At 45.6% G+C, this 22133-nt stretch overlaps 1 protein-coding gene and 1 long non-coding RNA gene across 16 annotated transcripts in view; one reads left to right on the forward strand and one right to left on the reverse strand.

Annotated features, from left to right (window-relative positions):
* The window catches only part of KCNT1 (potassium sodium-activated channel subfamily T member 1), a 202742-nt gene that overhangs the window by 58216 nt on the left and 122393 nt on the right, over positions 1-22133 (reverse strand). For all 15 annotated transcript variants that reach the window (XM_083422886.1, XM_083422890.1, XM_083422889.1 and 12 more), the window contains 7 exons: positions 12732-12811; positions 7541-7637; positions 6922-6981; positions 4839-4887; positions 4020-4079; positions 3629-3703; positions 1109-1192 (listed from right to left, as the gene is read on the reverse strand). In XM_083422886.1, the coding sequence (XP_083279012.1) occupies positions 1109-1192; positions 3629-3703; positions 4020-4079; positions 4839-4887; positions 6922-6981; positions 7541-7637; positions 12732-12811 (505 nt within the window). The remainder of the gene's footprint in view (positions 1-1108; positions 1193-3628; positions 3704-4019; positions 4080-4838; positions 4888-6921; positions 6982-7540; positions 7638-12731; positions 12812-22133) is intronic.
* The window catches only part of LOC310669367, a 235446-nt gene that overhangs the window by 10309 nt on the left and 203004 nt on the right, over positions 1-22133 (forward strand). The gene's annotated exons all lie outside the window — the stretch shown is intronic.

Raw genomic sequence — 22133 nt, forward strand, 5'->3', positions numbered from 1 at the left:
TGTCCTTTTACCAGCAGGTGAAGACTTTCCTTTTCTAACAGGCTTTTGGGAACTGACTGCTTTTAATGAAAGAACTGGGGTCATGTTTCTTTACTGTAGCTATCTGTATGGTTTTAACGGAGACTATCTATCATATCTATCTATCTATCTATCTATCTATCTATCTATCTATCTATCTATCTGAAGAAGTGTGCATGCACACGAAAGCTCATACCAATAACAAACTTGGTTGGTCTCTAAGGTGCTACTGGAAGGATTTTTATTTATTTTGTTTAAACAACTGCAGACCAACACGGCTACCTACCTGTATCTATCATCTATCTATCTATCATCTATCTATCTATCTATCTATCATCTATCTATCTAGCTATCATCTATCTATCTATCATCTATCATCTATCTATCTATCATCTATCTATCATCTATCTATCTATCATCTATCTATCATCTATCTATCATCTATCATCTATCATCTATCATCTATCATCTATCATCTATCATCTATCATCTATCTATCTATCTATCTATCTATCTATCAATCAACTATCTATATCATCTATCTACCTTTCTAGCTATCTATCTAGCTATCATCTATCTATCTATCTATATCTATCTATCTATCTATCTATCGTTTAATTGTTTTTAATTATTGTTTTTTCTATGTTTTAAGTGGTTGTTATTTTTATCTGTAAGCTGCCTTGAGTCCCGTAAAGGAAAAGGTTGGGTATAAATTAATAAATAATGGTCTGACACTGGGAAAGGTGGGGCACTGATTCTCCCTATCGACCAGAAATCTTATTCAGCAACTCCTCCTCCCTGTGGCCATCACCCAAAGACTTTCAAATGCATCTTTGGAACTATCTTTGGAAACCTGTATTTAAAACTACACTCAAGACCACACTGTGCTACTTGCAAGGAAACATGACATACAGACACACGACGTAGGTTTGTAAAGGGACTGTGCGGCTGCTCTGCTGTTAGGCAGGAACTACACACGGCCTTTCCCAGATCAATCGTGACAACCCAATGCGCAGACGGAAACACAGAACAGATGGAGAATGTTAAAACAATTCTATCTGTTACAAACAAAAATTCCCTGGTCACTTACAATCATGTTTTCCAAGGCGTGTTTTGCCAGCCAGCAGTTCAGAAAAACCGGGATAAATAAATTCCGCAGCGGCGGCCAAAATATCTAGGCAGAAACATACAAACAAACAGCTGTTAACTGCATGTCTGTTGAATTGTAGGCATTTATGCATGGGTACAATTCTGTGCATAGGCAGATGCATAAAGATATACTAGGGGATCTGCACTCCTGCTTGTTAATCTCACCAACCCTGTCTATCCCTTGGTCAACCACCCTTCCCCACACCTGACCATCCCCTCACTTCATCTACCCCCTGCCCTATTCCATCACAGCTTGCCCTAGGCTCTCCCACTCCCCACAGTTCTGCCCAGAGCTTGACTCTGCAAAATCAAAAGAAAGAGAGGGCAAATATTCTCCTGAGCCAGTGCAGAATGCTTTCCCTCTTCACCACTGGGTAGCTACAAGAAAGTCCTGATATATTCACAGAATCATAGAGCTGGAAGGGACCACAAGGATATTCTAATCTAACCCCTGCAATGCTGGAATCTTTTGCCCCATGTGGGACTTGAACCCACAATCTTAAGATTAGGAGTCTCATGCTCTGCTGACTGAGTTTAGATGGAGCAGCTTCCATACAGACTTGCATTTCACTGTCTATATTTTCTAGAAATCAAGCTATCCTTTTACCCTTAATCATGCAGACAAGTGTATGATTTCCACTGACAATGAGGATCTGATTGCAACCAACCTTTGGTGACTGCAAAATACAAAATACAGACTATATAATACAGTCGAAATGGTGGCTGTATAATGATTAGGTCGCAATTAGATCCTCCTTGTCAACAATAGTAATAACGCATAATTAATGCTTAATCCTTCTCCCTCCTGCTGATTTCCCCACCCATATATATCTTTTGGGACGTGGGTGGCGCTGTGGGTTAAACCACAGAGCCTAGGACTTGCCAATCAGAAGGTCAGTGGTTCGAATCCCCACTAGAGGTCAGTGGTTCGAATCAAGCTCCCGTTGTTTGGTCCCTCCTCCTGCCAACCTAGCAGTTCGAAAGCACATCAAAGTGCAAGTAGATAAATAGGTACCGCTCCGGCAGGAAGGTAAACGGTGTTTCTGTGCGCTGCTCTGGTTCGCCAGAAGTGGCATAGTCATGCTGGCCACATGACACGGAAGCTGTGCGCCGGCTCCCTCGGCCAATAAAGCAAGGTGAGCACCACAACCCCAGTATCGGTCACGACTGGACCTAATTGGTCAGGGGTCCCTTTACCTTTACTATGTATCTTTTAGTTCAATGTCATCCCACTAGAGAGCGTGCGCATGAAAGGAGTTCCAAGATTTTGACTGCCTAGGAGGCCTCTCTAGGGGGGGGGGGGCGTGTGTGTATGTGTGTGTGTGTGTGTGTGTGAGAGAGAGAGAGAGAGAGAGAGAGAGAGAGAGAGAGAGAGAGAGAGATCACCAATGATAGGAAGAGCTGTCCTTGATTGGTCATAAGAAGAAGAAGAAGAAGAGTTTGGATTTGATATCCCGCCTTTCACTCCCCTTCAGGAGTCTCAAAGCGGCTAACATTCTCCTTTCCCTTCCTCCTCCACAACAAACACTCTGTGAGGTGAGTGGGGCTGAGAGACTTCAAGGAAGTGTGACTGGCCCAAGGTCACCCAGCAGCTGCATGTGGAGGAGCGGGGAAGCGAACCTGGTTCAGCAGATTACGAGTCTACTGCTCTTAACCACTACACCACAAGTGAGAAGGCAGGGATATGGGGGCTGACTGAGGAAAGGCTGAGGTTGGGGGAGTGCTGTTCCTTTCACCCAAATGGAAGAGCCCCCATTAGGGAAAGAGAGTGTGCATTTGGCAGAGGCTAGGGAAAGATTGAAGCAACTCCCCACCACCTGCTGTTTCTCCATTCAAACCCACAACCCCCTGAACCTGCTTTTCTCAGCAAAAGCCTCCAATGGAGATATATTTGCATGTGGATATTCATCTTACCCTTTGAACTGGACCCTAAAAGTTAAGGTTATATTACATTGCTATTTCATCTGAGGATTGTTTCCTCTAAGGGGTTCAGCTTGGCATATTCAACTCCTCACAGTTTTATCTCACAACAACCCTGTGAGGTAGGCTAGGCTGGGAAATAGCCTAGTGAGCTTCATGGCTATGTGGATATTTCAACCAGGCCTCCCTGGCCCCAGTCCAGTCCTCCATATAAGCTGAAGCTCTGTCTCATCAGGTTTCAGTGGCAAAGAATGGACCTCTTCATGTGTTATTATGGCAGATGATTCCAAGCCTTGTCCTATAATCCTGCTGTAATCTTTGGAAGCCCAGCACCAAATTGCAGTAGGGTGGGCTATTCATTAGCAGCTGTGCTCTTGCAAAGCTCATGTATCTTTTGAGTGAGCTGTTTCCTTGCAAAAATCCTTTTTTAAAAATCTGAATGGCAGTGACAACTGTTCTTCCTCTCTCTCTCTTTTTGAATGAACAGGAGAACCTCTCAGCAACCATTTGTTTTAGCAATGTCCACCTAACACACACTTACGGTAATAATGAAGGGCACAGTGTTGATCATTTCAAGGATGAAGGTTACACGAAAGATCTGCTCACAGATGTTTCCCTAAAAAGAAAAAGAGATTCATATTTGTTATCCCTGCATGCATGCACAACAGGCGTGCCACCTATGTGGGGCCGTGGGGGCTGAGCTCCCCCTCAGTATTTTCACTGAGGGGGGTGTGCCCCCTCAATATTCCACAGCTGGCTGGGCCCTGCCAGGCCCTCCCATGGCTGCAACTAGGCCACACCAGGCCCGGTTGGACTTCCTCCCACCGTATGACATCACACATGTGTGCCGGGCCCTTGCAATGTTGGTCGGAACGCAGTGCACCTGATGCACTATCAGTTTAGCCAACCTACCCTCAAGGCCATAATCTTACCTTGTAGCTGAGATAAATCAGAAGCATTGTCTCGAGAAAGCTAATGATCGCCACGCTGACCTGGAAGTGATGGTAAGGGGAAAGCAGAGGGATTTTTAGCGCCGCTGCCCAACATGAATGGAGAATTCTGCAATAGTCTAACCCAGGAATGTCTGACTTGAAGGCGACTGCCTTCCTCCGTAGGGTGCTTACAAAGATATATACAAATCAGGGTCTCACTGTCAGAAGTGTTTCCCCTGGACCTTTGTAATTTCTTTTGATAGACATGTCAGCCAGCAAATTAATCACCAGTCCTGGGGACACCTGTCGGACACCTGTAACTGACAAGATATACTGAGCCATGAATCCAACTCTGATTCAGTTATCTGTCCTCTCTGTACCGCAGGTGGGTTGTAATATTTTTATTTTTTTAAGTGACGCTATTGTACATTTTTTCAATTACATGGATGTGTGTATGTGTCTCTGTGTGTGTTTAAAAAGTAGAATAAGCTTGTACTGTGTTGAAAAATTGTTCTGGAAAGGAGAAGGGGGTTAATGATAGCACTGGTCCGGGACAGTCTGTGCTGTGCATAACAAGTAGAGTGATGTAAATAAGTAGAGTAAATTTCTTTCAGTTTTATCTTGTGGAGAAGAAGATTATGTTTAAATTACCAAAACATGGGGATTGTACTTCACCTGTAAAATTATATATGTCTGGATGAAACAAATTTGGCGCCAAATGGCCCTATCCAATTTTAATCAAGAATATATAAAACTACGTTTCAGACCCTTAACCACTGCATTCATTTGTGTATTTTAACATTTTTCTTCTTCACTTACCTGTATTGCCCATAATGGCTTGTTTCGGTCCACCCATATAACTGGAGTCCTGTACAGAATATGTAATAACAAAGACAAAAAATCTTGTTGGAGGATTTGATTTGAAAACAATGGGCTCATGTTGATTGTAGCCAACTTGTCCTCCTACTGAGCTGTTTCAGACTTTGAACACAAAATGTATAAATTTTGAAACAGAACTTCTGAATTTTAAATATGACATTTTATCTCAGGATTCAAGATCTGGGAGTTTTAGGCTTGCTGGCATTTCTCCGTTGTGTATCAACTACCAAGTACAGTGATACCTCCGGTTGAATGTGCTTCGGGATGAGCACGTTCGAGTTGCGCTCCGCGGAAACCCGGAAGTAACGGAGCGCGTTACTTCCGGGTTTCGCCGCTTGTGCATGCGCAGATGCTCAAAATGATGTCACGCACATGCACAGAAGCACCAAAATGTGACCCGTGCACGCACAGATGCGCGGACACAGGTTACATTTGCTTCTAGATGTGAACGGAACGGATCCCGTTCGCTCCGGAACGGATCCCGTTTGCATCTAGAGGTACCACTGTACTTTTAAATATCGAATATTGAAATAAAAGATCTTTAGTGTCAAATACCAATTGACTATACCAGTTGGGAAACTGCTTGTTTGCTCCACATTTGGACACCTCTTAAGATATTGTAACCAAACTTTTCATGGTTCCTGAGATCAAGGAGCAGGTGTTTGTCTATGTTTGGATACAACTGGGTGCCATTTTGATTCAAGATGGCAGACAGAACATTTCAAAACTGCACTACTTTAAGTACTGGTCTCTAAACCACATGGATTTTTCAGTTTCTCAGAATTCCAAAGTACACAAGATGGAGAGCAAAGATCTTCAGTGTCAAATATCAATACCACAGAGAGAGAGAGAAAGAGAGAGAGAGAGAGAGCTTATTTCGTTTCAAAAGTAGCAGTGAAAACTTCTGGGGACAGAGGTCAAGTTAGTTCAATTCTTCCTTACACTCAGTTTCACTCAGCTCTGGGAGGCGACGTTCTTCTCTTACCCGAATCATTTCTACAAATGTGCTGTCTGGTCTAGCAGTTTAGTTAAGCAGATTACTAAGTGCATTCCTCCATGGGGGATGAGCAATTTCCAACGCCCCTTTTCGCTTGCTATGCATCCTAATATCTCACTTACTGGAATTTGCATATTCTCTCTTTTAAGCTCCAACCTGGGAACACAGAGCACTTAACAGCAGCCAAAGGTACCATATTTTTTGCTCTATAAGACTCACTTTTTCCTTCCTAAAAAGTAAGGGGAAATGTGTGTGCATCTTATGGAGCGAATGCAGGCTGCGCAGCTATCCCAGAAGCCAGAACAGCAAGAGGGATTCCTGCTTTCACTGCGCAGCTATCCCTCTTGCTGTTCTGGCTTCTGAGATTCAGAATATTTTTTTTCTTGTTTTCCTCCTCCAAAAACTAGGTGCGTCTTGTGGTCTAGTGCGTCTTATAGAGCGAAAAATACGGTATATCTTTCCCTGATGTTCAGGCTTTGAATAGGTTGCTGCTTAAAAGGCCCTCCCTCAGAAAATCCCCTTTCCTTGGGATCATCAATCAGCATGGAGCAGCATGGAGTGAGCAATAGGGGGTGAGTCCTCCCCACACTGTGAAGTGGGATCTGAGGGCCTCCAGGCTCACCTAGACGAGGAGCTGCACTGCATAGGTAACCAAGTCGGCCTGGCAACTGCCTGCAACAATTACTTCCAGGCTTCAGCTTCTGTCTTGGGGAAGAGATCCACTGCCCCAAAACCTGGACAGAGACTGCCAGCTGGTGTAGGCAACATTGAGCTAGTTTGACCAATGGTCAGATTCGGTAAAAGGCAGCCTCCCATGTCCTTTCTATGCAGCTGCATAGAGGCTCTGTCTCATCTAGTGAGCCACTTTTTCGTGCCAGGAAGGGGTATTTAAAAACATTATTATGGGGTGTAAGCAACTCCCCCACTCCCCATCAACAACATGATTTTGCAGATTATATAAACTAGCCTGTCATTTGAGCAAATCCACAGATATATAATCAGAAGGGCTACTGGCCCCCTACTTACCAATTGATTTGTGTTGATGACTGGTTGAAAGTTGAGGAATTGTGTTTTTCGCATTCCCAGCTGAGTGAAAATAGTATAAAAATAAAATGCCTTTTAGAAACAGTACTCAGGCTACAGGAAGCTACAGCAGGGAGTTAGTATTTCTGAAGACAGCATGTTGCTTTTAACTGAAATAAGCTGTGTTAGGAGCCCTTTGGATTGGTGGGGTTTTTTTTGGGGGGGGGTTGTCTTCTGCAACATGCCACCGACACAACAACAGCTTACCAACAGTGAATGCACGCAGGGCCATCTACACATTATTCTACTTGTCCTGTGATGCTACCCCATGTTACCACATTAACGCCAACGGGAGGGGCACTCTTGCATCACAACATGACAAGGTAGAGACAAAACAAACAAATAAATAAGCCTGGAACATTTGTAGTAGGAAAAGTTTTAGGATTTCAGTAGGTAGTTATGGCACGTGCCCTGAAAGCAGAGTGTCTGCCCTGAAACTTTTGCAGCTGCAAACAATATTGAAAGTGGGATCACACATGGCTGCCCCAGTACCATCATGAACACAAATAATCACGGATGCACAACAAAACAGGCATGCTGAAGCAGAGAGAAAAGCTCTCACCATCCTATCTGTTGTGGGTCATCAAGCAGAACACGGACAATGTAAAGGAGGCAGGTAAGGAGCTTCAGGGAGAAGTTGAAGAGGCGGATTCTCAGACCTGCAGCAAATGGAACAGATGAAAGCTATTGGGTAGCCCTAAAACAAAACACACACAAACCCAAGAGTGCCCCAGACACATTTTTGAGCTTGTGACAACAGCAGACACGTCACTTTCAAGAACCATGGAGCATCCAGAACACAGAACTGTGACAAGCGATGCTAATGGCCTGGAGAAGGCATTTGACATTACATTAAAATAATTTTAAAATACCGATGTATAATTATAAATTCTCAAAAATGGTATAAAAATAACAGTAAAAGATATAATCAACAAAAACATAAAGCAACAGTCCAAGTAGCACAATATTAGGTTGGGGTAGGTTGTTGCTGTTTTTGATATTATTTGTTTCAGATCCTATTGTGATTTATGTGGAATTTTAAAAATTTGGTTGTTTACTTCTTGATGCTTTATTTATTGCTTGTGACTGCTTTTGTTATGTTTGTAATTATGTGTATTTTATGTTGTAACCCACCTTGTGGGTTAACTATAGAAAGGCAGCATACAAATGAAACTTGCACACCACTTGACTGTAATAAGAAACCTCAGAGTGGTTTACAAAAAGGAAAAACAATAAAATCAAGAAGAATTCACATCACTTTACCTGAAAATATTGTGCACAGAGCTGCACTGCAAAATTCAGAGAAGTGCAAATTTCAAAAGGTGGCTGGGTTTTGGTTCCTGCACCATTTTGGAAAGTATATATTAGATGGTCCACCTTTAACTGCAAACTAAATTTAATTTCTCTTCCCCTCCCCTTAATCCAAATACACTGCTCACAATGGGGGTGGGGTAACAAAAAGGGGGGGATGTTATCTCATTATGTTAAAAATGCTTGCTTCTGGGAACATCTGCTTTCAGCAACATTTAAATATCTATTGTCACTTCATCAGGAGAAACAAACACACATAGTAATTTGTGTTGCTTAATATAGCAAGGCTGCCTAAGGATCATTTCTCTGAGCTGTGTTACCAACAATTGCTTCACCCCCCAAAAATCGACTGCCGTTTGCCCAAGAGCTTTGTGCTGCGCCCATCATTATTTATCATCTTTGTGCTTTAAATAAGCACAAATATGATAAATAAAAGAAGCAGGCATATCAGCTTGTTGAAATTATTCCACACTTCATCTTCTCTGCATGGGGAAAAGTTCAGGACAACTGTTATCAGAACACCAGAGTAGAGAGCTCTGAGGATACTGCATTAAATTGTTTTTCCACCCTTCATGATATGTTCATTTAAGAAAATCCTATCCATTGGTTGTAATAGTAGTATTAGCTTTGGTATTATTACAGTTTATTGCTTGCCATCAACCTCAACGTCCCAGGACAGGTTGTGTTGTCAAAACACAACGCCAACATTAAAATACAATATTACACAACATGCAGTGGGGATAGGGATATAAGAGCATAAGATGAGCCCTGGTGGATCAGAATGAGGCCTATGCTAGGGGTGGGGATATTGTTCAGTCTGAGAGCCACATCCCCTTCTGGGGGTCATGTGACAGAGGTGGGCGGGGCCAGAGGTAAAAGCAAGCAACAAATGGAAATTCTGCCTTTGTCCACTAGGCTGCTTTCTGCACACCCCTCCCTATCCTCCAAGCAAGAGGCATTGTCAGAGGTCAAGGGCACATCCCAGTCAAGCAAAAATACTCAAGGAGCAAAGCAGCCTTTAGAGAGGATTGGAGGCAGTAGCGGTGCACCCCATTTCACCACCTGAAGTGAAATGGAAAGGTGGCACCCTGTTCATGAGCCAAATACCAATTCCCCCCTTGCTGCCCCTGCCAAAGCCTTGCTTGCCGGGATTGTGTGGCTTCTGGGTTCCAGGAAGATCTCACAAGAGCCCCATGAGATCTCTCTGGAATCCACTGGAGCTGTTTCCCCAGTTCAGGTGGCGGGGGCATGGCCACAAAGGGGCCTCTTGGTTCCTGCCCCTTGAGGCAGCTGCCTCAACCTGCAGGGAAGATTCAAAGGGTTTGGTATATAAGTTCCCTGTACCCACTGATTCACCACCACAGTCCGTACCCCAGACAATCCACCACCACAATGGACAGGGAGGTTTATTTCAGTTTTGGAGCCTTGCTTAGTAGGAGATGTTATGGGTGAGAATCAGCACTGGTGGAGGAAGGGAGGGGTGGGGGAGCACACCGCCCCCGGCACTATCCGGGAGGGGGGCACCATCGCGGCCGCCCCCCAAATGTGCTACCCCCCCACCACGCTTGGCGCCATGGCCTCACAGTGCCACGCCCCCACAGGCGGCATGGCACACCCACAGGATGTGCATCACACCCCTGGGATGCATGTCAGCCATGCCCCCGCCTGCTCTCCACCCCTGGTACAGAATGCAGCTTTGCCACAGAGAAGCAGTAGGTATAATAATGGTTCAGTGCTCCCTCTCATTTACTGATCCTTCCCACTAATCCCCTCCTTTCCATCCGCACACTAGCATAATGAGGCAAAACTGAGTTTGTGGAGTTTTTCCTGAAGCATCAATGTGCTCCCTCATCAAGCTCCCATTATCTCTGCCTAGAAGGAAGACTGTGATTATAGGGAAGGCACATCAAAGAGCCCTGCCCCACACCTTTAAAAGTGCTTTGGTCAGATTTCTACTAAAATTGAATATGAATTTGCAAGAAGGGTTCCACCCTCCTACGCAAAACTGGGAGCTTCCACTCCCCAAATGTGAAACCTAAAACGAAGAAGAATCTTGCTTCTATGGAGATTGGAAAGGGCTCAGAAAATCAGTCATCTGGACATACGACGCTGTAGCATTTGCAACCAATAGATGGAGCCATTGTTGTCCTGAAGCAGCACTCCAGAGGAGACCTATCCTTATTTGTAAGAGGAAAAGGCTTCAGATGTGAGCAAAGCTGTATTAACAACAATTGATGGCTCAAGTTCAGAAGCAGAAATGTGTGAAAACAGATGAATCACGCTCCACATTAAGTGATCTGTTACTTCCACCAGCTGTTAAATCACCACCGTTGCAAACCACAATATAAATCAAATAGATCAGCATGGTCAATTCAAGCCCAGCTGTGGCAGGTTATGAGGGAGGGGTGGGATCTGAAATCACCTTTGCATGCTTAACAAGCTGTTGGGTGCTTAGTGTTCTCTCTGTACGCCCTGTAGGACTCACTAGCAATCTTCACTTATGCTGGCACCAGAGTCTGCTTTGTGTCTTGCAGCAAAATACAGACTCCCTGTGTACTCACTCCCCAGCTCATGCATCCCAACTGTCCTCATTTATCGGAGACAATCCCTATTGTTTTTCAGTCAATCAAATTATATTATGATGATCTCAAATCAGCCACTAGAATAAAGTGAACCATATGCAATTTTATAGTTTACAGGCAAAAGACTCTTTGGGATTAATGAAAAGCTAGGATATGAGTGTGCATCATCACACATTCACAAACACACTAGAGTGAATTACTGAGGACTAGAATGGTTGGTAGAGCGCTTTAATCATCGGGTTCCTAGCAATGCAGGATTTTGCCACATGGATGGTGATTTTGTTAGTGGCGTCTGTCAAAGGGAAGGAAGTGTAAAAATTATCTGGTCTCCCTGGGAATTGTATTAAAATAGGTGTGATGTATAAGTAGCAAATATCCTTATAGTATAAGCAGTAGAGTAAAACATGCTTTACTATTTCAATGCTGGATTGACAGAAGTAGACATGCTGTTTATACGGAATGTGTGAGTATTTCCCTTCCAGCAAAGCTTATAGTAAGGCATTAAAACAGGCCAAAGTGAAAGTTCTGTGGTATTTGGAAATTTCAAGTATATAAGATAATCAGCGAGTGCTGTTTTTGCTACACTTTCCAGCTGCCAGTTCCCAGTTATTTTGAAGCTTGTTCCTGAGTAAACATTGCTACCCAATATTTATTTTATTTATTAAACATTTTTACAAACCACTTCATAGCATAGAGTCATCAAGACAAGGGCAAAACAGAATGAAAAACTGAAATACAAGCTCTAAGAAGAATAAAGTCAATTAGGCAACATCTGGAAGAGTAAAATCTAATTATAAATCATTGGAAGCATTTCATCAAATCTTTCATAAACAGGAAGGGAAAGCCTTCCATACACACACACCCCCACACCCCACCACCCAATTATTTATTTCATTTTTAAATCACTTCCTATAAAGCATCTCAAAGTAATATCACAATCTCTCTCTCTCTCTCTCTCTCTCTCTCTCTCTCTCTCTCTCTCTCTCTCTCTCATACACACACACACACACACACACACACACAACATTAAAACAACTGCATATATAAAAACAATTAAAGGAAACATCACATATAACAAAACAATCACATTTATTAAAACCATTGCATATGTAGAACAACTTCAAGTAAACTTGGATACAGGTGGTATAAACATCTCCACTATCAATAGTCCTTCTAGCAGGCACTGAGAAGACAAAAAAATATGCCCCCTGTCTGATGTGCAATGGGAAGGAGTTCAGTGTTTGACCTGGAATGCAAAACTGGGGGTACCTGCATTTTTCAAAGCTGGGTTAATAAGCTGTTTTCCATAGTGACAAGTGCCCATTGGGACCAGTGGGGCAGAAGGCAGGGAGCTGAATTGTAGGTGGCACCAGAGCCAATGAGAGGCAGAGCCAACTCAGTCTAGTCTTGTCCCCTGCCATCCTCCTCCCTGCTGAGCAAGGGCAATACTTGAGACTAAGGAGGAGGAAGTTGGCAGGCAGGGCCACCCCCTGGACTGGATGTAAGTAAGAAGGGAGGCAGGTGGGAGCAGCTAAGGGTAGAATGAGGTCAGTGGGACAAAGCCTCATTTGTCCTAATGGACCAGCCTCCATTGGTTCAGTACCCCATCCACACCCTTAGTTCTCCCGCAGCACTTCTCAGACTGTGCGCTAGGGCCCACAAGGAGACTACAGAGTGGTTTTTCAGGGTTAGGTTTTTGCTGCATCAGATGCCCCCTACCACCACCACCCCACACACAGAAGACTGGGTGCCTTGAATTTGGCATGAGTACATTGAAGTATATAGATAGCCTCACATCAAGTATTTTAGTAGTTCTAAACCCATATACACAAAGCAGAACCCAATGGTGCAAACACTTACTTGATCTTTGGTTTTTGATGAAGAACAGCTTGAGGCGCTCCTTAAACGTGTTTTCATTCACATAAAACTCCACTTGGACCCTGCCAAGTGAGAAAGAAGCATGTGAGGAGTTATCCAGAGCTCTTACAATATCACCACGACCAAGTTGACACTACAGTAGGGTTGGGTTGCCATATGTCTGGACATGTCCTCTATTAGGGGGGCTTCATGTCCATCCAGACAACCGTGGGGTGAAAGGGTGCCCCCAAAAGCTCAACAACTTTATGTGTCCAGCACCCCTACACTACAACCAATCTGCAATTGCTGTGCAATGGCTAGTTTCGAGGGAAACAGATTGACCTTCCTTCCCTTCCTCCCCTCTCTATTTATTTATTTGGGGGGAAGTGATGGGGCCTTATGAACAAATTTGTCTCTGAAAACTAGACACACATGCAACCTCTGCTGGTTCTCTTGCAATGACCACATGCCATCCTGTTTTGGTGACAGTGTGGCAACTCTCCCACTGAGTTTGCTGTTAGTATTGAGGGAATGATACGGACATTTCAGTGTTACATGCAAAATCTAAATAAGAGATGCTGCATTAAGAAGACCTGAAAAGCCCTGCAGGATCAGTCTGATGGCCCATCTAGTCCAGCAACCTCCACAGTGGCCAACCAGTTGCTCCAATGGAAAGCCCGCAAGCTTCCCCACTTCTGATTCCCAGCAACTGGTATTCAGAAGCAAACTGTCTCTGAAAGTGGACGAGAACTTTCCATTGTGGCTAGTATCCATTGATATCCTTAGTAATACTTTTTTGTGTGTTTTTTGGCAGAGAGCCAAAAGCTTGGCGTTGACACTTTTCTTTTAAACCTTTGGTCTTATTTAGAAGATAAATAATTGCCATCCTTACTTATTGCAGTTGTTTTTTAAAAAATGTCTTAAAACCAAGCAGCAATTCCATTTTATTCAAGCAAGAAATAGTTACAACCAGTGCGTTGTTTTTTTTGGGGGGGGGGGTAGCAGGAGTGCACATACCCCTAAACATTTTGTGAATCTGAGTTTGGCCTCATTGAGGGGCAGTATTTCAATATGAGTAGGGAAATGAGAGTACCCCCTAAACATTTTTTTTTGGGGGGGAGCACTGGTTACAACCAACATCTAAACACATCAAACACTAAAAATAAATCAACAATCTTTGTTTATGTAGCAGGCTGAGAAGGAGTGGAGAGAGTGGGGGTGAGAGATAAGAGAGAGTCCCAGACAGTTCAAGCATATTTTGTGTTGTTCCCCCAAACATACATACTCACTGTCCCCCTGGTCCTGAGCAGCTGAGAATGGTTACCTTTTGATCCCTTGAAAAGTACAAGAAGCTGAAGGAGGAAGTTGGAAGAGGCTTTCTTTCCCACTTCCTTTGTCAGCTCTATGTACTTTTCAAGGCTCCTATTAGTTCTACTGAGAGTGGAGAGGGCGTGCGACGCCCACAGTACCAGCTCAGAGATGCAAACAAGAGAGTCTGAGACACTTCAAATGTTCATGTAAGCTGTGACCCTCCAGCTGTTGCTGCACTTCAACTCCCATTAGTTAGCATGGTCATGACCATAGATACTTCTGATCAATGCATTCATGTTGGGAAGCATCCTTTGAAAACCAAACAACCACTTTGAGCACACATCAATTGCTGTTCTGCCTTTGTTACATTTTACCTTGGAGTACCTCAGGAGGGAGGAGACCAGTATTCTGTCACAGCTACCGCTCAACAGATTTGCATTTGTCAGTCTGCAAGTGTTAAAACAGTAAAAAGGTAAAGGACCCCTGACAGTTAAGTCCAGTCGCATATGACTCTGGGGTTGCAGTGCTCATCTCGCTTTACTGGCCGAGGGAGCTGGCATTTGTCCGCAGACAGTTTTTCCAGGTCATGTGGCCAGCATGACTAAGCTGTTTCTGACGAAAGCAGAGCAGCACATGGAAACGCCGTTTACCTTCCCACCGGAGCAGTACCTATTTATCTACTTGCACTTTTGGGCATGCTTTCGAACTGCTAGGTTGGCAGGAGCTGGGAGTGAACAACGGGAGCTCATCCCGTTGCGGGAATTCGAACCACCGACCTTCCAATTGGCAAGCCAGTGGTTTACACCACAGCGCCACCCATTCACCTCCATGAAAATCATTTCTAATAATAATGGAGAACCCGAAACAAATGAATCCATCTCAGCTTTCAGATGGGTGGCTGATTGATGGATGGGTCCACAGGGCACTATGAAATTACTAAAGATGGATCGAAGCAAAGGACACTGGTCATCTAGGCTACAGACTCATAGGTCAGCTTTTATACCAAGTTTCACATTCCTGGCTTCCACCAAAGAATGCTGTACAGTGGTACCCTGCAAGACGAATGCCTCGGAAGACAAAAAACTCGCTAGACGAAAGGGTTTTTCGTTTTCTGAGGTGCTTCACAAGATGGATTTTCCTAAGGACTTGCTTCGCTAGACGAAACAGCCCTGCCTCTCCTGTCATGGTGACGGTCACTGCACGCACGCTCGCTTCCCTGCTCCTCCGGCTCCCTCCGACCTTCCGGCTGATGGCCGACCTTCCGGCTGCCTCTCACCGCTGGCCACCCCCCTCGCGCTCCCCTCAGAGAGCAGTTGCTGCCAGCAGCCAGCGTTGCAGCCGGAGTCGCGTTCCTGAGCCCCGCCGCCCTCCAGCAGCCGCGTCGCGCGGTGGCCACAAGGTGCGGGTGAGTCCGAAGTACCGGCTGCAGCAGCTGCCCTGCTTGTCCCTGCCCCTCCCCACCATTGTTAGTGTTTAACTGCAGTGGTGCTTCGCAAGACGAAAAAACTTGCTCATCGAAAGAACTCGCGGAACGAATTAATTTTGTCTTGCGAGGCACCACTGTAGTTTGATAAGGAAGCTGAGCAGAGTTGGCACCAGGGTTCAGAATCACTGGGCACATGCTACCATCCACATTCCCACAGTGGGTTCTGCTGATCCTGCTGCTCTTCCTCCCTGAGTCAGTGTTAATCTCTTGCCGTACACTGGCTGTAACAGATGACAGGTGATGATGCAGCTTCCTGTTGAAAGCAGAGTTTGTTGACATGACTGATCAGCTGAGCAGTGACATCCACATATCACTAAACCTTTGTCCGCATGGTTTGTTATCAAACTGCCTGGGCAAAAGAAGCTCTTGACATCATAGTGGTGCCCAGGGACATCTTACCCATAGGTGCTAGGGGTGCGGGGCACCCGGGCACCAGGCCAAGAGTCCGGGGCCCGAGAGTTGAGTCCAGGGAAGAACCCACCCATTGGTCAGAGCACCACACCAGGCTCTTCTGCTGCAGGTGGTTCTGCGCCGTGAGTTCATGGGTGACTAAGCCAGTAAGACGCTGAGGCGGCTGGCCGGCCAGCCCTGTCCTCCTGGGCACTTGGGACTGGGCAACCTGGGGAGGGGCACCAGGCAGATCTTTGCATCCCAGCGCCACATATGCTTAAGACAGCCCTGGTGGCGCCAGTTGACTGACAAATGGGTTACCCTGGCTATGGGCCAAAATGGTCCGAAGAGAGGGAAAGTAAAGATCTGGTCTGCTGACTGGGAAATGTTCTGCAGTCCTGCACAAGAGACTATTTGCTCAGACAGAGCAGTGATGTTGAAGCGATGGTTTTCTAGGGTCTGGTGGGCTGGGAGTAACCTAATAGAATGCTCAGACAAGCTGGTATGGCAGCCTAGAGGGTACCTTCCAAAGCAGGTCTCATTATGCCAGTCTTGCTGTGTTGGAGGGTGTTGGAGGTAAGACAACCAAATCCTGACTTCTGGAAGCCCCAGCTCAAGAAAGCCACCCAGTGGTTAGAGCGCTGGACTAGGCTAGAGGTGAAGGCCCCCTTTTCATCCCAGGAGCTACATCCCAACACAGACAACCTTTGGGGGGCTTCATGTTGGTAGTGAGAATTTCCTGAGACAAAAAGTGCAGAGCAACAAATGTTATTTTTACCTTTGCATAGCAGGCTATGTTTTAGCCATGCACAATCCAGAGATTTTTACCAGGGCTATGCATGCCTCCCTTGATCTGATTTGGAGCCCAATCCAGGGCAGACCCAGATCAGAGCCTTGAAAACAGTTTTGGGGGCTTACACAGTATTTAACTAGCATTCTGGAGCCCTTTTGACATGCCCAGATCACTGGAGATGGACCTGATCTGATCCAAAATGACCCAGGGCAGCCTCAACCTGCTCCAGCCAAATCTCAGGTTGCCCTGAATTGGCCCAATTTAGTTTGGGATCCATAATTTGGTCAGAGCCCTAGTGTGATGGCCTGGGAATCGGATTCAGAGGCTGAACCTGAGGAATCCCAGCCTGCACAGGAGTCCCCACCTCTAGAACCAGCTGAGCAGGGGCTGGGGCCTGAGCCTGAAGGGTCCTCACCTGTGCTGGATCCTCAGGTGCAGGCACCAGCTGAGTCGGCTGTGGCCCCTGAGGTGATGGAGGACCCATTGCCTGCAGGTGCTCCACTCTCAGCCTCGTCAGGGGAAGGTGAGGTTGCCTCTGGGTCCAGTAACCCTCCAGCCTCTCCTGAGCTGCAGAGGCTCAGGGCAGAGAGGCAGAGGGAACTAAGTTCTCGCAGGAGGAGTGCTCCCCTCCAGGCCAGGAGAGGCGAGTCACCTGTGGACCGGGGCCGCCCTATGCCTCAGAGGAGATAAAAGCCAGCCAGCCCAGTTCCAGGTTGTGGGAGCAACTTTGTTGCTAACCTGTTCCTGCCCGCACCCTGTCCTGCTCTTCTGCCAGAGTTCCTGACCACACCCAACTCCTTGCCTTGGACCCCGCTTCAGCCTTGACAGACAGCCTCCATACCACACCCTAGACCTCGGACTGGACTTGGACCATGCCGCACGGTAACCCCCCGGGACCAGCACACCTAGTTTCTGTGCACACACACACATACCGCTTTCCATTCTGGCCTTATTATAGTACAGAGCAAATTCCAGTCAGGCAAAATGAGTCAAGCGGGTGAGAGATAGGAATGTGTGATCTTGTGCCAGTTCTGTCTCTCAACTCTCCATGTTGTTGTGAGGATAAAAATGGAAAGGGGGAAAGCCATGTACATCACCTTCAGCTGCTCGAAGGAAAGATGCTGCACAAATGTAACCATAAATAAAATACATAAGAGAACCCACCCCTGCCTTGCATTAGCTAACAAAACATAGTTCTACGGATGATACCCATAAAATACATTTGTTTGCACCCCAATCTGTGCAGGGAGAGACTACAAGGTTCCCAGCCTTTATCCAGAGTGTAGTTTCCTAGGGTGAAGAGTGCTGGATACTGTGGAGTCTTTAAGATATATGATTTTATTTACACATATCTGCAACCTGAGAATAAGATGGAAGAGCTCACAGAAAACACTTCAACAGAACTTGCTTCCTCATTAGGTTTCTAGGAGGGGTTCCCAAGGCCATAGCTTTGAATTCAGCACACAGCAAGACAAGCTTCTGTGTCTCTTTTCCAGTTGCCATCTTCAGCCCAGACAAATGTCAAGCTCTTGTTCACCTGCCTTCATGATGATGTGGTCTCCAGCCAGGTAAGCTGTTAGGAGAAAGTCTCACCTCCTCTTTTTGGAAGCATTGTCAACGAGTATGACAACATAACCAACTCTTTGGACATGTAAACAAGGTGATTACAGACCTGCTCAGAGACACTGACTTAGCAAAGAGACTGCTTTGGCCACTCCAGCAGTCTCTTCTACTACAAACTACAACCTTACAAATACGAATTCACAACCTTGTTTGGGACCCAGAGACTTGATCCAACTCAACGCTGCTGGCCCCAGTCCTATAGCAACACTAGCAGCTGTGCCAGCAGCTCAAACCTTAAACTGCTGGTGAGAAAAGATAGGAAAGAAAAGAAAAGAGCTATAAAAGGAGTCATTTAATGAAGTGCTCAGAGATGACCAGCTGTTGGGAAGGAGCCAGCGGAAGGGATCCAAAATCCTTTCCTTCAGCTATGATTTATTTGTATGGCAAGAGAAAAAATATCTGAGGAGTGCGGGGGGGGGGGGGAGAGAGAATAAAAGCAAAAGTGGTTTTTTGTTGTTGTTGTTGTTGTTTTGCATATACACACATGGCTGGGCAGGAAAGCCAAGAGAGGAATGCTTGCGGTAAACAATGTTTACATCTATTTACAATTACCATATTTTTCGTCCCATAGGACGCTCTGTCCCATAGGAAGCACCTAGTTTTTTTGGGGGGAAATAAAGGAATCCCCCCTTTATTTCCCCCCAAACCATGTTGGGGAGCAGTGGGATGGTGGCGCTGCGCCTCCCCGCTGTCCCCCGAGCTTGTGGGGCTGGCCAATGTCTGCCCGAAGCGCGGGGTGATCTGCTTCAGGGCGCCCACGCGCCGGGCGGCAGGCTGCTATCCGCAGCGTGGGGAGCCCTGCGGGAACTCCCGCAGGGCTCCCCAGGCTTGCTTATAGCTTCCTGAAGCCTGGAGAGCGAGAGGGGTTGGTGCGCACCGACCCCTCTCACTCTCCAAGCTTCAGCGAAAGCCTGTATTTGCCCCATAGGACGCACACAGATTTCCCCTTCATTTCTGGAGGGGGAAAAGTGCATCCTATAGGGCGAAAAATACGATATGCCTTCCCATCTCACCTCCATCATTCAATAAGGATGCTATGTGAACTGCCTCCCCCTCCTTTAAATGGCATTGGGGCAAGCTGGGGAGGGAATAGGCAAGAGAGTGGGTGATGAGTTAAGTAGAGAGGGCTGGTCAAGGGACTTAATGGGAAGTTAACAAATGGGAAGTTAACAAAGTTAACCTAGACAGCATCTTATAAAGCAGAGACATCACCTTGCCAACAAAGGTCCGTATAGTTAAAGCTATGGTTTTCCCAGTAGTGATGGATGGAAGTGAGATGAGACCTGGACCATAAAGAAGGCTGATCGCCGAAGAATTGATGCTTTTGAATTATGGTGCTGGAGGAGACTCTTGAGAGTCCCATGGACTGCAAGAAGATCAAACCTATCCATTCTTAAGGAAATCAGCCCTGAGCGCTCACTGGAAGGACAGATCCTGAAGCTGAGACTCCAATACTTTGGCCACCTCATGAGAAGAGAAGACTCCCTGGAAAAGACCCTGATGTTGGGAAAGATGGAGGGCACAAGGAGAAGGGGATGACAGAGGACGAGATGGTTGGACAGTGTTCTCGAAGCTAACAGCATGAGTCTGACCAAACTGCGGGAGGCAGTGGAAGACAGGAGTGCCTGGCGTGCTCTGGTCCATGGGGTCACAAAGAGTCGGACACGACTAAGTGACTAAACAACAACAAACAAAGAGGGAGGCAGTGTTGGTGAGCAGAGCAAGCAGGGGTGACAGCCCCCCCTCTCTCTGTGTGTAGATTGATAAGTCAATAGATCAATAAATAGATATGAGAGAGATTTCACATGAAAATGATAGCATGAGCATCTGTGACCATGTACATGCCTGGCTGGCCAGTTGCTAACTATAACATCTTTTTGAAAATGAGGTAGGAAGGTAGGAAATGACCAGTATTGGCCCCCGGATGCCCTCATCTGCTCATGTTGGCCCTGGTGCTGATGAGGGACTTTTATGCTGATGCCCCCTCTGTAGTCAGCTGGAGGCCTTGCCCCAGGCTGTGCCATCACAATAGGGGGGAAAAGGAGCTGGGGCTTCCACAATAGATCATCACAATAGGGGGGGAAAGGAAATATGTTCATTATATAATGAATGAGGTGAGGAACAAAAGAAACCCACTTAAGGATAAATGGATTCAAAAATGAAAATCTAGCAATCACCCCAAGAAATAAAATCATTGCTAAGTACAATTCAACAAGTTACATATCTAAATTTAAAACACCATTACAGGATATGTTTTTATCAGTAAGTACTAAAAAGAACAAGAAAGGAAATGTACAAAGCCAAGTAAAAACTAATTGAAACAACTAAATCAGGGGAGTCTTTTACATCTGCCATATATGCCAGCAACCCGTCTTTATATCTTGACATCCTTACTAAAGAGCATAAAGTATATCTCACTGGTGGAGAACCTGCAGTCCTCTGACGCTTTTGTACTCCAACTCCTATCAGTCCCACTCAGCATGGCCAGTGGTCAGGGGTGATGCATCTTGGAATCCAGAAACATCTGGAGGGCAATGCAAGTTCTCTACCCATGGTCAATATTTTGACTAATCAGTACAATAATAATAATAACAGATCAGCACGAATTTTCTGCTCCAAAGCCTTGTGTGTAAACAAAAAGATTACACAAACGGTAAGGGATGTTCCTTGATACTAAAAAGAAAGTCATGCCCTCTGAGAATTATTATTAAGCCAGCATCTCTGCTCCTTAATTCTGAAAGCTTGGGTGCCTTCCAAATGTTTCAGGCTTGCCCCACATTTTCAATCTGCAGCACCTGAACAGTTATTCAAATAGAAATAATCCCATGCGACATATTTTTTAAACAAATGCACCAAGAGTCAAGAACACAAACTGCAAATGTTTTGAATGCAATTGGAAACATAAGAGCAAAAGAACACACCCACACACCCACATACACATCCATGCAATGGAGGTAAAATCAGTTCTAGACTACATGAGGTGCCCCTTAGGGCAAAACTGTCATACCTGTGTGTTTTCCTCTGCAGAACAAAAATGGGTGAGGTTTTTATTACCAGGAAATCGGCAGAGGGGAAAAGGGTTAATATTTCCCCCCATTCTACTGCAATCCTATCATATTCAAGCCCTCCACCCCAGGTTGCTATTAAAAGTTCTATCACCTCTGTTGCAGACAGTACATAAACTGCAGAAAATCAGAGGGTGATCATTCTTAGCTATTGTTTTTAGAAGCCTACCAGGGTTTGGGAGGTGGATGTGATTTGGCTAAAGTTGTTAGGCTCATGGATTTCATTAAAGGCCTTTCTACTTTTTTCTCCATATAATTACATGGCCTGTCTTGGGCACAATAGAATTAAACATGCTGGTAGTTTCAGCACCACAGATAGTTCCGTGAGCAAACTGTTCCAAGGAAGGCTGAGAGCGAACTGGGAACTTACAAGTCTCTGCTTCCAGTGCTGCTGAACCGATAGTTCCTTCCAACCTCCCCATGAAAATGGAACCCAGGTGGATACTCTGGGAGGGAGAACTAGCAGATTGCAACGATTCCCCTACTGTGTAAACTCCCTGACCAGATATTCAACTTTCAGAACCCTTAAACCCTTCTGCTTTTTAATGCTACAAAGAACTATTTCTGACTGTGAGTGCACAGCTCTCAGGTCCTGATAGACAAGATGGGGAGCCTATGGCCCTGTTGATTAACCATTGGCCAGGGTTTGGTAGGAGTTGCCATCCTACCGCATCAGGAGAGCTGCAGGTTCCCCACTCCTGATAGGCTAGAACAGGGATGGAGAACCTGTGGACCTT

Source organism: Podarcis tiliguerta, assembly GCF_965153285.1.
Source record: "Podarcis tiliguerta genome assembly, chromosome: Z".
NCBI classification, from domain to species: Eukaryota; Metazoa; Chordata; class Lepidosauria; order Squamata; family Lacertidae; genus Podarcis; species Podarcis tiliguerta.